We start from the raw sequence: 16,212 nt of genomic DNA on the forward strand, positions 1-16,212 counted from the left end.
AAGATTCAAATCATATTAAAATAGCATCAATTCAAGTCTATCATTGTGAAAGTGACGTGAATCGAATAGGTTAGATGATTAACTCGATCTAAATCTATTATCCACAATTCTCTTGAAGATATTTAAGCTTATCCTACAAACACTTCTTATCGATTTGATATTTTTCCTGGATTATTTTAATACTTAACCATTGCGAATACCGAGACGAATTGAATTTCATCAAATTTACCATTCCATTTAAAAACACTTGAACAATATGGTAACTGACGAGTTTCAACTAATGCTTCTTCCATAATCTTTATTTTTTCATGAAGACTGGAGTAATGCTATCAACATGATAATCATATTTCATTTTGACACCTAGTCTATTTGCTCCATGAACAGAAGATACAAAAGATTTGATTTATTCAATAAACTGTCAAAAGTTACATTTCAAGTTACGTTTTTTTTGTTATACAACAATTTTAAAGAGAGGGTTAAAAAGACAATGATTACATAATTGACTTTGATAGAGATGATTTCAATGGTGTAAGATGTTGATGGTAAAAAATGTTGGAAAGGTATGGATATTTATTATTCAGCTTTTTGTGTCTTCTCAAGACATGTTAATGCCATTGAACTTTACAGAGTTGGTGGTACAAAAAAACAGTGTAAATAAAAATGGGAATGAATTATTTCTTGGCATTTGAATTGGATTTTTTATGTTAACTCAATTAAAACATGTGTTAAATCTTTTAATATTAAATGAGCTCGACAAATGATTTGAAGAGGTAGAAAAGAAAAGGAAAAATAAAACAAAGGCTTTAGTTAAACTGTGCAATAAGTTGCAGACTATCACAGTTTTTGGCTCTTCTTTTGATTGTTTATGATTGTCGATTGGTAATGAAAGGATTTGCAGTCGTATTAATTTCAATTACAACTTTTGGTTCACTTGAAAGATCAATACGATTATGGTAATGATGATTTCACTTTTAATCGATTAATCGAAGAAATTGTTAGAGTTGGAGAGTGAAAAAGAGAGGGAAAACAATTAACAGTCAGAGTTGAAAAACATGGCAATGTAATAGTTAAGGCTTCTTTTATTCTTTTGCCAAATCATCATTAAATCCTGATGTACCATTAACATCATATTCATTAATTTTGTGCTCTTTGGTGGTTAAATGTGCTGTTGTTTCATTTGTCAGTTCTTGTGCAATGAAGGAATTTACTTTTGTCTCTGTTGCTGATGGTGCCGCTGAGGGTGATACAGTTGCTGTTGTTGGTGTTAAGTTTGCGGTTGAATTCAAAACCATTGGAGCTGTTGGAGGTTCAAACGTTTGATTAAAGGACTGTACTTGATTTTGGTGCTGGGAATGATTTGAATGCTGTTGATAGTGATGTTGCTGGAATTGCTGGTTATTGATTAATGGAGTTTCCGGTGAATCAACCTTCTCTGTTCTTCCAATCGACTGTTCATGGACAAATCGAAGGCAGCCAGAGCAACGATTTATTAACCTATCATGGTTAGAGTCAGAATCATCTGAGCCGCCTTCATCGGCAACGTATCCAGTTGATTCACTAGCTGAACGCCATCTTGGTACACCGTCATTTAAATTAGTAACGTCACAGCAATCCTGCACTTGATTTTCTGAATGCATCTTTGCTGCAGAGGACATTTTACTGTTCAAAAGATCTCCGATGAAACCATCAATGTTATCCTTCATAGTGGCCAGTTTATTTGTTAGTCCTTCATCATTTGTAGATGAATCTTCCCCATTTTGACCAATGCCTAATTCCCCTAAATATCCGGTATTGGTATTGTTAATTATTGGTAGCGAAGCTCGCCTCTGGACTTGCTGCAATTTAGTGTTTGAATTTTCTCGACATTGATAATTGCTATTAAATTCATTCAATTCACTGTTCAAACAAGAGGCAAACGTGAATCTACCGTTATGTGGAACATCGTGGTGAAAGTTTCCAGTTAAATCTGATGATCTAACTGCATGTTTACCGAAGGAAGACACGTTATTGTGAGTAGCATCATTTAAGCGACACTTATCTTGTTGATGTGCTTTATTGATGTCAGATAATATCAAGTACTTATCTTCATGACGAGAACATGGATTGATGCATTCTGGAGGGCAATATTCGTCAAGTAAATTTTCCATGAAAACTTCCTCCGAGATACAAGTCAACTCAGCGCTAGCTGCGGCCACAGCAGCTGCAGCAGCAGCAGCAGCGGCGGCTGCTGTTGTTGTACCACTCACAGAAGTCGATGTGGTTTGACCATTGCTAGTTAGACTAGCTGCAGCATTGAATACAGTTGGTCCACATGGACGTTGATTAATCGTCGAATACAGCTCACCGCAAGGTCCAACCGCTGTGCGTCCTGAGCCAATAGGACTTAATAGACTGGAATGGGTCATGTGAGGATGTTGATTAGACATTGCTGTTGCTGCTGACAAAGCCTTAAGTGCGGTAAAATTAACTTGTGCTAAGTTTTCAGTCCCGTTTGGACCTGGAATTAAAGGTCTTCCAGTGAATACTAGTGGATCAATATAAATCCTAGTGTCTGGACCACCATATGGAATTGGACTTGATTCGTATTGATCTAAGGCTACTCCAGGTGCTGTGAACCCATAGGTTCTTTCAGGTGACATGCCAGATATTTTGTGTTTATCGTCATACGGTCTTTTGGTCCCATCAATGAGGAATAATGTTAAAGCTCCAAAGGCAGTGCAAAAAGAGGATAAAAAAAATCCTGACTTGTTTCCATAATATTCAGAAATGAAACCTGATAATAGATTATGATAATTATATGATAATTAGATAAAAGCGGACAAAAGGCTGTGAAAAGCAAATAACTAAAGGTAAGATATTCAACTTGTTTAAAGTCTAAACCATTAATAAGCTCAAGTTTCAATTTAATATAAACTCATTGTTGATAAACCTGAGATGGTTGAAAATAAAAGTATAATAATAACCCTCATCACTACGCTAATTATCAATGAATTTCAAGAATTTCAAAGAGAGACTACAATTAATAGTGTTGAGATGTTCAACTTGAATGTTAAGCCCTATGGGATGAGTAAATAAACAGTTTTATGATCAAATGCTGCCTTTTGATGCAATATTTGCTTACAATTTATCTATGTTAGTTCCATCGAAATACTGTCTCTGTTAATCTTTATCTTTCTTTTTCTCATGAACTATCTTAATACAATTAAAAGACTTGCCAAAATCAAATATCTGCATATGATTAGGTCAATGTACATTATATTTAATGGACGAAACAGAAATGAGCGAAAATAATTTGATGCAAGTCGATCATCTCAATATAATCATTCGTAATCACTTCTTTCATCTTCATTAGTCAGAATGTCGATTAATTCTTGTTTTCATCTTTTTTTCAGATAAAATAATTAGCTCAAATAAAAGCTGATTTATAACCAGATAAAACACATTAATTTATCCTGTTATTCTGTGATCTTCCCAATTCTTGCTCGAACACAATGGCGAATATTTCCATATCTTTGCTAACTCCATTTATATGATGTATTTGTACAAGTTTACTCATTATCATGCCTTGATGACCATTAATATTGCACCAACAATGATACTATGCTTTCAAAGGTTGACAATGACATTAAAGGATAATAATTGTTTTGAGAAGAGAATCATTTACCTGTTATCGGTACACCAACCATTATAGGTACCGATTGGATACATTGGACAAAACTCCAGGCTCGATTGAAATTACGTGCTTTAACCTTTTCATAGACGTACATTTTGAGTGAATAAGTGTAACCACCAAGAAAGAAACCGTAAATCCAAACAAACAACAGATAGCCCGAATAATCGTCAAGGGCTGAGAAAGCCAAAAGTGAAGCGCTGATCATCAATGACGATGCTTGACATAAATATTGGCGTGCAATCATACAATCGACACTATTTTTAACAACAATCAGGCCAAAGGCAACAGTACCAAGAACAATTCCAAGGCCCAGAAATGTCTGTAAACCTAAAAGTGCAGAATAAGCCATTCCTGCCTTTTCACCATGATAAGCCTGAAAACAAAAGATTGAAAGCAAAACAACAAACCCAATTAGTCAATTAATTGATCTTAATTATTTCATCATAATCAGACAGGTGAAACATTAGGTGACGATGATGATTAGTAAACTGAACCTCGACATTATTTAAAAGAGCGTATTTGATTAACTTTAATTGGAGTAGAAGAAAGTCTGAAAAGATGAGCTTTCTCCTTAATTAAAGCCAATTCATTATTAAACCGATTCTCGGTTAATTAGACAAATTCAAACAACACCAGAAACAAAATCAACACTTGCGCCAACTAATTGTAAATGTTGAACGAGTTGTATAACGCATTGGAAGCTGCTACATGAATCTTGAATTTTTTCATTTTCATATTACAATAGATGATAAAGGTTAAGTTTGTTTTATAATTTTGGCTAATCATTTGATGCTCTTTAAAATAATTAAGTTCCAAAATTGAGTTTATTGATGAAGATGCTAATGATTCTGAAAACGATGATAAGCCAATTGTTTGTCAATTAACTTGGTCCATTGATCTATTTAATTATGTTTAAAATTGAAGAGTAAGCATTTTCATTACAGTCAATCCTTGAGTTTTTTGTTTTTTTGGAGTGCTGACATCTATGTGAACTACAGGGGGAAATAATTAAATTTTACATTTTAAACAATTGATCCACTCTAATGACCCCCCCCCTGAAGGGAGAAGAGTAGACAGGCTAAAGGGGAATCATTAGACTGGATGCATTGTTTAAACTGTAAAATTTAATTTTTCCCCCTGTAGTTCACATAGATGTCAGCACTCCAAAAAAACAAAAAACTCGAGGATTGACTGTATTTGTAATTTTCATCTTCTTTTTTTTCTTTCAGATTATTTTGAGCTTTCAATTTGGTTTTACTTTGTTGGCTCCTTTAATTAACAGTTAAACTCAACCGAGCAATCAAGACAAACACACAACACACGCTTTCACCTTACATAACCTTGATCGGCTGAACATATTGGATAAGATGAAAACAATAATGAACGGTAAAGATGATGGCAAAGATGGTGGCAACGCTGTGTACAAAGAATGCTAACTGAAAGCCTGATGAATGTTGAAAGGTCATGGCTTAATCATCACCACCATTATCATCATCTTTTACATGTGCACAGTTAAAGGGCAATTTTGCTGTCTATCATTTACAGTCTTATCAACAGTCGATCGAACGGCCGTGTGTCAACACACGTTCATCTATTACCTGTCTCAAGATCAATTTATTTCGGAATTATGCAAATAATATCATTTTGTTTGCTTCTGCTAATTACATATTTTGTCCTGATCACCTTTATCTTGAGCATCTTTTTTGTCAAGTTTATCAATTGATTTTCACCAATCAGCAAAACTAAATGAAGCACTTTTGAAAGCTGAGCGCCATTTGACTTTTTAAACCAGTTAACCTGCCAAACGTTTGTCTAAGCATTCAATTGATTAAACTCTTTCAACTGATCAACTATCGAGAAATGATTGGACAATTTAATTGCTTGGAAAAGACAAAAACCTTTCAACTATTGAATCTTAACTTGCAAAGACGCTAAAGGCTTGTATAATTTCAAAATGAAATGTAAAGTTTATGCAAATCAAGGCAAACAACAGAATCAAAGTTTAATTAAAAGCTGTCACTAATTTGCTGAGCTTTGATCAACTAATTGATATCCTATCGAATAGCTTTAAATGTAATGAAGTAAACATTGACATTAAATGTACAATTCAAAGTGAATTTAAGTTGACAAACACAAGTTGAAATTAATTTAAATCCAATGTTGGAAAAGAATCGCATCAATCTCAAATAGCATCATTAATGACAATTTAAACACTTTTACAACTATTAATCTAGGAAAATAAAATTTGAAATTATCATTTGTCATGAGAACAAAGCATTTTCTTCTCAATCGAACCATTTATTGTTTTTTTTGCCCTGAAATCCCCAAAAAATAACTTTAAGGTTTAAATGAAACAAATTGATGAATAGTTGAATGATTGTTGAAATGATGATGAGCCAGTTTCATGGTAAAAGATAAAAAATGAGAATCTTGTTCATCTTATAATCAATATCTTGAGATAAAAGTGATAACTTGAAATCCATTTGAAGATGCAATTGATTGAATGAAACAAAAAAGTCGATTATCATTTTTACCCTGAAATGGCTGCAAGTTTTGGCTTTTCTTGGACATACAAGTTTATCTCGGAATAAACATGATTTCAAATTCATTGTAATCACTTTAGAGATTTAACAAATCGCGTTAAAAAACTGATTCCAATTCATTTTCAATTTTCAATCAACTTTCAGTGAACAGTTAAAAAGCCAACAATGATTATTCAATCATCCAATGCAACAAAATAATGTCAAATAAAAGCCATTGACAATTTTAAAAATTACTGTGAACAGAAAAACCTTTCAAAATTGAAATCGAAATTTAAATTAAAATTAAATCATTCACTTTTCAACGAATACATCTAAAGAGCTAAAAGTGTCGTGTTTGTCAGTTCAACTTTCAATCTTCCACCTCCACACCTGTAGAAAGTTCAGTGAAAATTGGTTGATGGAAAAGTCTGATTACTTAGAGAAGATGAAGTGATCAAAATTTTCATTAAATTTTCCATCCAATCGACTCTGTAAACAATCAATTGATTTACTATTCAAAGTCGATATTTGTTTTTCAATCAGAAAAGCTCTTCACCTAAAAACCAAAAAATGACATTTCTCATTGACTAAGCAAGTAAAACATTTCAACCTTTCCTTTAAATGATTTGGTTCTTTAGGTAAACATTCATAATTTGTAACCAGAAATGGTTAACATTTTTCTGGTTAAATTGTGAATCTTGAAAAATTCATTCAAAGTCTTTCCATTAGATTGAAATTCTTACCAGTAAAAATATTGGAGTCCAAAGACCAAAGGCTGAAATGCAAGTTCCACTGAGTAAGATTCTGATTGTTTTTGACTTGAGGATTGAAAAATCAAAATAAGCAGGTTTATGATGTCCACTGACTGAACCTGCACTTGGACCTAAACCATTGGTGGCTGTTGAATGTACATTATGGTGTTGATTAGAGTTGTTGAGGTTATTCATTAAGTTGTTATTGGCATTATTGTTATTAATACTTTGACCAGTTTTACCATTAATGTTTGCATTAAGGTTGCCATTGTATAAACCTTGGGCAGCTTCACGATGACGAGACTTTTTTTGTAAACTTTTCAAGTGTAAAATGGCTCGACGTTGAGGATGATAAAGTGATGCTGGACGATACAAAACTCCAATGAAAAAATTGATAAATGCTACTAAAGCCAACGATTGGAAACCAGTTCTCCAACTTTGAGACCTTTTTTTGAGAAAAGAAATGAAAAAGAAATGGAAAAAATTAAATCTTGTTTACAATGAAAAGACCAGCAAAATTATGCAAAATTTAGCGATTCAGTTCAATAGTTTTTGCAATTTATAAAGAAAAATCATGTTTATATTTAAAATCATTTGAAAGGCTTTTACTTTTAATCATTATTATTAAATCATCTTTTTCCAATTGAATTTTGTGTTTTCACTCTTTCATTATTTTGATTGAAACAAGTCTTTAATCTTTCAACAATCAATGGCCAATTGAAGGGTACAAATTGATGTTAAAATAGGAACAAATGCCTGGATATACTTGATTGAATCGTTATTTATTCTGTTGATGATTAAATTCTTGAAATGATTACAATTAAATGGCAACCAAACATAGTAATGAAACATTGAAACAAAAGTAAAACAAAAATAATGACCCAAATTAGCAACTGAAAAAGTGGCGAAAAAAGATGATCAAGAAGATGATAGTGAAAAAGATGTGAATCTTAACAATTGCAAGACTTTAAAGGCAAAAGTTGTAGTCATTTTCAAGTCTCTTTTGTTTCTCCAGTCTAAACAATAGAGATTGAAAGACTAAATGAAAAGCCATTTAATAAATCATCAATCATTTAATCATCATTAAACACACAAGATTTGCGTGTAAAAAGCAAAAAGTTAACTGACGGTCACAAAAGGGCTTATTGACCATAATCATAGAAGAAACAAAAAAAGATTTCATTAATTCCTGAACCTAAACATCCAGATGAATCAATATCACACTAAAATTAACTCAAAATAATATCATTTAAAAGGTTCACTCAAGTTCATTGAAAATCTTGTGAATTTGAAAAGCTAAACATTGGGTTAAATTTTGGGTTTTGGGTAAATCTCTACATTTAACAAGCATTTATGGCTACAATTAGATGCTATTGAAAAGCTTGTTTCAATGGGAAAAGCTTTAGAGGTTTGAATTGAAGGCTGATTAGTTAACGACAATTACGAGAATACAATTAAAAGGATAATTGTGGGATGAAAAGGAAATGTTAGTTGATGTTCAATGAGATTGACCTCAAGTTTACTGGATAACCAACATTTGTCAATTGAGGTCGGACTGATTAAAGCTCATTACATCTCATTGTAAGCATGTTTTTACAGAGGAAATGATAATCTAGATGAAACCAATTGGATTAATTATTGGATGCAATATTAACCTTATTTAAGTTGATCAAGTGTTAACATCTCAATTGAATGGATTGAATTAGCAATAAGATTGAAAATGAAAGCTCAGCTGAATGACAAATGATATTGGGTGAAACAAATGATCAACTATAATTGATTGGAATCAATTGAAATGTAAAAATGAGCGCAAAGGCAAGAAACAAGGAAAAGGGTTGAAAATACTGTTTAAGCTTACATTGTAATGTCTTGACTAAATCATAATTTTTAAGATAATTTCATTCCTGTCTTCATCCAACATTGTTATGATTTTTCATTCTTGCCTGACATAATGTTTCACCATTTTTGTAACGTTACTAATGATTGTTGACTTGAAACGGAAATTTCGTTTCTTTTTCTTCTTTTTCATGTTCAACATTTTCTTTGGCTTTTAATGTCATTATTTTGTTTCATGGTAAACACTGGAGTCACTTTTTTTCTCCATTTCACATTTTCTCCTCACTTTAGTCATCTTTTCTCATCTGGCAACATTTTCTCTCAACATTTCATGCTTTTTTTGCCCCTTAAATATATAATGAGATGAGAAGGGAAAAGTCATGAACGGAAGTTTGATAAATAGTATTGAAAGCAAGCAAAATGTATCAAAGATGCTATTGAATAGTTAATGGATTGAAAATTAGAGTCAATAACAGTTGCAACTGTCCAATATCGCCCAGTTTCATGACCAAATCTGGTTAAAGGATTAATGTCCATTTCAATTATTCAGTTTGGATAAAATGTTTATCCATCAACTGGTTGAAATAATGCCTTTCCTTTCATCCATTTTCACCCAAAGAATCCAATTTGCTCCAAAATGGATCAACATTTACTGAAAGATTATAACAAAATTAAACTTGAAAATGTTTCCATTCATTTTGAAAGCTAAAAGCTGGTTGACTGGAAATACATTTTAAAGATTTTATTTTATTCTGAATCAACAGTAAATTTCTCTGATTTCAAATTCAATGGAAAAAGTAACCTTTCAATTGATCGATGATCGATCTTTTTCTTTACCAGATTCTGTCAAATTGTGCAAATCAAACTAGAAAAAAGCATCAAAGGCACAAGTTTATATTTAAAGGAGTAAATGTAATGAAAGGTAAAACAATTACTTGATGCAAAAGGAAAGAAAGATTGGCATCAAAGCGATTCCAAGACCATTACCAGTATTGACAAATATTTCAACAAATTCTCGTCTCTTTTTAAAATATTGTCCAATCATTATCACAGAAGTATCTCTCAACATGGAAACACCGATTCCAATGAAGAGTCCATAGCTGATGAGCAATTGATGAAATTGAGTAGCAAAAGAAGTAAACAAACAACCAAGGGCAGTCACCAGTCCACCAACCACCGCTGTAAGTCGAATGCTTTTCCGTCGACAAAGGGCGATAATGATCGGTGAAAATATAAGTGTAACCATCGTCGAAAAGGCTCCAATTAGAACTGTACCAAAAAGAGAAAATCAATTAAATTCCATGAAAAGAAAACACGAAAATGTCTTCCAATGCTGTTTACAAATCGAGTTAAATTTTCATAAACTCAATTTGATTTCCAGTATCAACTTGAAGTTACAATTTTTAAGGAAAAAGGTTTCAATATTTTACCCAAATTAGTGACATTTAGTGGATTCGATGGATGAGAATAATTGAGTGAAAATGAAACAATTAGTTTATCGAATGAGCCTGACACAGTTATGGTTAATTAAGACGAGGAAACCTTAATGATGATGAATATCTTTCATATCATGTCAACACTTTTAATAGTGATTCAATATCATCTCAACATTATTGTTTCACCAGTTTTCCTTTAATTCCAAGAAGAGATCTTTTCTTCTCTATTCTCATGATAATTACTGTTACAATGTTCATGACTACTGTTTTGATCAGATTGATGATGATGACTCTGACGATGAAGCTTCTGTTGTCTCCATCTCAATGAAAATAGATTAAAGTCAAGCTCAGAAAAAATGTCGTCTTTTCCTTCCAAATCACAACATTAAATTGATTAATATTTTGTTGAGAAAAATTTGAGGGAAAAAACTAATTACTCTGTAAACTGGTGAACAATTTCAATATTTGAATCTTTTCCGGATCAAATGTTCACAAATATCAATATTGAGTTACTATTTAAAGATTACAATGTTTACGGAAGTCTTAATAGCTCAAGGCAATGGCTTTTTTCATTTGTTTTTCCCTCTTATCTTCATCATCCTCTTAATTTCTCTTTCTTTACCTACAATCATGTTCATGGAAAAATCTATCAACCATGAATTTGGTTACCTTTCATCAGTTAACCATGAAATTGAAATTTTCAACCAACTTGAGTCAACAACAGCGATGAGCAACAATAACCATCATTTTGCCACTTTTTGGAAACAAAATTCAACTCTTTTCCCTATTCACCAAAAACATGGGCGATCAATCTCTAGATTCTAGAGCTTGTTAACTGACATCATGATGTGTTCGTTGATTATTATAATCATGTTAAACCTTCCGGTATCAATGTTGACTAGGTAATCACATAATGGTGAAAAAATATCAATGTTAACTTTTGATGGATAAAGACGCCTACGATATGAACCGTAAAAAGATGAAACATTGAAAGGAAACAAGATGAATTGTTAACGTAATTTGATTTAGTTAATCAAGAAAGGTTCAACTATTTATCAGCATTAATGTTTAACTAACATGAAAATTATTCAATTTACAAGAGGCTTCATCTTGGTTCAATTTTGCTCAACATTAATAATTAGATATGAAAAGGGAAAACAATAAAAGCTAATGGAAACTGTTGCTTTTAAGTTTAATAAAAACTAATGCGTTGACTTTAGAGCTTTTCAAGTTCAGAAAGTTGAAAAAAACTGTCCAGACATGAAACTATTGTTTTTGGTGAAATGGGTGACAAATTGATGACTAAAGTCATTTTGTCCTAATCAACTTTTGGTGATGAATCAAAGGCTAGACATTTGTAAAGGTTAACCTTTAATATCTGATGAAAGATTGACAAACCTTTTGATTGAAGGTTGACTTATTTGCATCACAATCCGTTTCAATTGGAGCAATTTTCAGTTTCAAACCTTTTCTCACAATCGATTGATATTGAGTCGATTCTCTGACTTTCAACTCTTCAAAATGAACTGGAATTTTCTTCAAATATCGATATTTTGATGAATAAATTTAAGATACTTTACACTGTAACTTCAATAATTATGACAAGCTTGTTGAGTAAAACTCTGAAGTATTTTTCATTCAACTTGACAATTCTAAGCAAGAAATTGTCTTCCTTTTGAAAAATTGACTTGAGAATTTTCCAGTTAATTTATGAAATTTTGAGCAGATTAACCTTAAAGGTTGACCAATTCATGAGATAACAATGAGTTTATTTAACCTGGTTTCGGGTAACTTGATGCGGTTTGCTGTTGTAACAAGTTGATGTCCAATGAAATATTGAAATTGAAAGAGAAAGAATGTTTTCTATTATTAAAATGAAATGCAGTGAAAGTTGAAAGGTTAAAGCATCAACAATGGAAATGATATGAAAATCAATTGAACTGTGCAAGTTATTTAACTGTTGAAAATGAAATGAGTAAATATAAGAAGTGAAAAAAAGTATCTCTAATATTGACGTAGGCGTTTGAAAATGTCAAAAATTTTATCCTCCTCTTCCCTTCGTCTTCACCATTTTATTCATAAAGAATCATCTTTTTCATCTTGTTCATCATTTTCATCATCTTCATCATTCTCATAATCATTACAACTATTATTATTACCAGCAATTGTTCAATAATACAAAAAGATATAAAAAGAGATAAAAACTGATGAAACTGAACAAGAAAGAAACAGGAACTCAAAAAGCTCACAAGTTTTACATGAAAAGTATTTTCTGTGTGTTACATGAGACGAAAGATGAAAAGAAGATGTAATATAAACATTCTGTGTATGCATAGACCAGAGAGAAGAAGAAGATGAAGGAAGATAATGATCATCATCAGGCCTAAGAAAAGGAATCAATGGAAAAGGCATTGACCTTCAAGTCAACCAAAAGGCTTTTATCTCATTGCCTATGGGCTACAATACGATACACAGACACATCAGATGTATTATGCAGCAAGATGAAGATGAAGCGAAAGAGGCGGATGAAACGATAAAAGATTACAGTGAACATCATTTCATTGAATCTTTCATTTGTATCTTTCATTCGCCATCATTATCATCTTGCTTTCTCCTCATCTTTCCTCTTCTCCTCTCTTCATCCTTTAACTTATTGATAAAATGTATTATTATCATTATAGCCTAGTTTCGCGAAGAGAAAGCTAAAGTTAGAAACTGTTTGGATTCCTGGAAATGAACTGATTTTCATATGTAAATGAACACAAGTTTTTACTTAAAAAATTTGTCCTCAAACTTTAAACATTTTCAAAATGAACCCAAAGATTGATCAAAGTCTGTTCAACTTGAATGGTTATTTTGTAATTCAAAGTGAACAGTTGAATCTTGTTGACTGTTTCATTTTTAGAGTTAAATTGTTATTGATAAATGGTTATATTAATTGAATTAATACTTGACATTGGTTATTAATTGCTATTGAATCGAGTGTACAATAATATTTATGTTGACCCATTCTGGTTTGGATTGATATTTGATTTTCTGGTAAAAGTGCAATAAGTAAATAATAATCAAATGGATGAAATCAATAATAAGGAAAACAGTTTTTCCAGTTCTCACATTATTTACTCTGAATTGAATCTCCAACAGGCAAAAATAATATCAAACTGATGATGGTTAATCTTAATAAATATGGAAACTGACAAAAGATGAAAATCGGTAAAGTAATCATCATAAGTTAGACTGGGAGTGAAATTGAGATAAACTGAAAAGGAGTAACAGAGATCAACAATTTACAATTCATTGACCTTTTGGCCAATACTTTTAATGGTCAAATGTAGATGGTGAAGAGATGAAAAAATGGTAAAAATTAATTTCTCTATTAATTATTTTCTCAATTTCTTTTCCCATTTTTGACTTTTTTAATTTCTTCAAGTTGAATCTTCACAATACAAGTTTAACTCTTAGTTGGTCAAATATTTTCTAGTCTTCTTTTCTTGGGCTATTCAGGTCAGTTTGACAATTTCAAAGCATTTCATTTTCGGTTTCAATTTTGTTCTTTTTTCATCGATTCATCAATGACTTTCACATTTTCATAACATATTTCTGTCAATGTTTTTCGACTTTTTTTTCTCTAACTTGGTCATCGATTTACCTTGAGTCTGAATTTGATATCAACATTTGAATGGACAATTTTTCTTGCTCTTCTTACTTTTTATCGTCCATAAGTTGCTAGAGAATGAGTCTCAGATGACAGTCAAATGTAATTCAAAACCTTTGATTGATTGAATTTACAGGCAACAGAATCAACGGTTTTGCTACTTGAAATCAAGTTACATTTGGATGGCGTGAAAATCGAGAAAATCATGAAAATTCCATTGAAAAAATGAGCATTTAAACTCGTCTTGAAAATTAATTTCACTCATTGATAAGCTTTTGGATGATAAGCTTTTCCAATATTGAAAGATTTTCCCATTTTCCTTTGGTTCGCCAACTTTACTTGGTTCAATTATCTGGTTCAATATAATTAGTAAATTGGTGAGAAATATCGTCTTTAAAAGTTGAAATTTTTTGCTTCTTCTTTGATCGACTCAAATATAAGTAAATGGGTAATATCATGAAATCAATTGGATTCAATTGAAATGATCAATTAATTTCTTTGTGACCGGTTAAATGAGAAATCTTTGTTCAAACATTTATATTGTATCTCAAGTTGAGTGAACCAGAAAAGTCTGAAAAGGGCAAACATTTTTCCATCAGATTTTCTCAATTAATTAACTGTATCATGAAACTGAGCAAATTTTTAGATTCATCTGATTGTTTATAAACAAAAATCACAACAAAATGAGGATAAAAATACTACAAGTTTAAATTGTGCGAAACTGTAATAATCATAAAGACTGAAAAAATGAAGAGAAAAGGAGAAAAACAAAAACCTGAGAAATTTGACAAACTCGACATTTCTCATCATTCACCATTGAATGGACAAATCATGGTGACATGAATAGCTCAAATGATACCATGCAATGAACCAGGAAAGTGTTGAACTTTGAACCACTGAAAAATGGTAAAATATGAATTATGTTTTACGAGTAAAATTGAATCCACAAAATGTTTACCCAAATTTTGGAGGTAAAGTAAAAAACCATTTTCACAGTTTGCACTCGAAATGAGCTTACCTGCCGCTAAAATACCTTCATCGGGCTTAAATGTTCTCATAATGTCGAGAATAAGAAAACTGTGAGACGGAAAAAGAGCTGAAGTGATGAAGTAACAGAGCGATGAACACACGGAGATGATCCAGCCCCAGCCACCTTCTGGGTAATAGTGTTGTCCAATTGTTCGTATCATTGGATTGTCGGGTGAAAATGTTTTATTAATACCTGGAACCAGTTCATTGGTTAAATGGTGTTGATGATGAGTTGATGAAGGTACGATGAGGTTTGAGTGATGGTGATTAGGATGATGAGTTGACTGGTTATGATGTTGTTGCTGTTGATGATGTTGATGCTGCAAATGGTGATGACCATTAGCTGAGCCTACAAGGTTGTTGGATGAAGATGGTGATCGGTTAATGGTAGCTGTTGATTTAATGTCACGATTCCAGTGTAATGAAGTGGCCAGTACAGCAGCATCATGACCACGGGCATAAGATGAACCATATGTAAAGGTGTGATTAGCAAAGGGCTGAATATGATGATAACCAGACAACAGGTCAGCTCCATTAATAGACCGGCCATTGTTCATAAATGATTGTCGTTTCATCGCCATGATTGATTTTGTTTTAACTTGTCTTTGGTACTTTTAGCCGACAATCAAATGAAAAGTCCGAATGAAGAAGATGAAAATGATGTTGAAATAAAAACAGTTTTACACCATTAAAAGGGTTGTACAGTTGATCAATATTAATCCCATTGGAGTGAACTGTAATTGTGATTGGAATTTTTTAGAGCTCAATAGACAGTTAGACAAGTGAATGTTTTCAACATTGGTACAAAAAATTATGTTATTATGATGAGAGGCACACTGATTGGGTTATTCCTATTGAAACACGATTCACGATGATTTAAAATGTAATTAGTTTGCTTGAACTGGTCATTTTTGTGAGAAAACATGATTTATATTAAACAATCAATAAACGATACTCATGAAAAGATACAACAATTTGGGTTGAATTTGATGGCAAACAAAAAAAAGCTTACTTTTTATTCACGTTATGGTTAAATGTTGAAGTTTAACATGACAAGGAATCACTTGAAGTTTTGTTCAATTCAAAGTTGTGAAATTGTGAAATGATTCATTGAAAGACACTTTTTTTCATTGAAACATACTCATGGCTCATTGATATATGAACTGAACCCAAAATAATCATTTAAACTTGCAACTCTTTTTGACTCCTTTAACCGTTTTTGTTTCAAGATTGAAGGAAACTTGTTACGCCATCTATTGATAGCTTCAACTATTGGAACGTATGGTTTGATTGGTGAAAATAAATGAAC

At 31.9% G+C, this 16,212-nt stretch overlaps 1 protein-coding gene across 1 annotated transcript; it reads right to left on the reverse strand.

Moving 5' to 3' along the window:
- Positions 1-374: 374 nt before the first annotated feature.
- Positions 375-16,094, reverse strand: LOC107359401 (uncharacterized). The gene is made up of 5 exons (XM_015925885.3): positions 14,893-16,094; positions 9,719-10,052; positions 6,939-7,392; positions 3,665-4,046; positions 375-2,773 (listed from the first exon to the last, which is right to left on the reverse strand). Exons 1-5 carry the CDS (start codon positions 15,482-15,484, stop codon positions 1,080-1,082), a joined length of 3,456 nt encoding a protein of 1,151 aa, XP_015781371.1. The 5' UTR covers positions 15,485-16,094; the 3' UTR covers positions 375-1,079.
- Positions 16,095-16,212: the final 118 nt, after the last annotated feature.

The sequence above is a fragment of the Tetranychus urticae genome, chromosome 2, assembly GCF_039701765.1.
Source record: "Tetranychus urticae isolate SD_2017Ah chromosome 2, NJAU_TeUrti_SD_1.0, whole genome shotgun sequence".
NCBI lineage: Eukaryota > Metazoa > Arthropoda > Arachnida > Trombidiformes > Tetranychidae > Tetranychus > Tetranychus urticae.

Bases quoted from the DNA above. Each gene is read 5' to 3' on its own strand.
- LOC107359401 (XM_015925885.3), bottom strand. From the start codon at position 15,484: ATGGCGATGAAACGACAATCATTTATGAACAATGGCCGGTCTATTAAT. The intron at 4,047-6,938 runs GTAAGAATTTCA...TTTTGTTTTCAG, and splicing joins GGACTCCAATATTTTTACTG to GCTTATCATGGTGAAAAGGC. The intron at 2,774-3,664 runs GTAAATGATTCT...ATCTATTATCAG, and splicing joins GGTTGGTGTACCGATAACAG to GTTTCATTTCTGAATATTAT.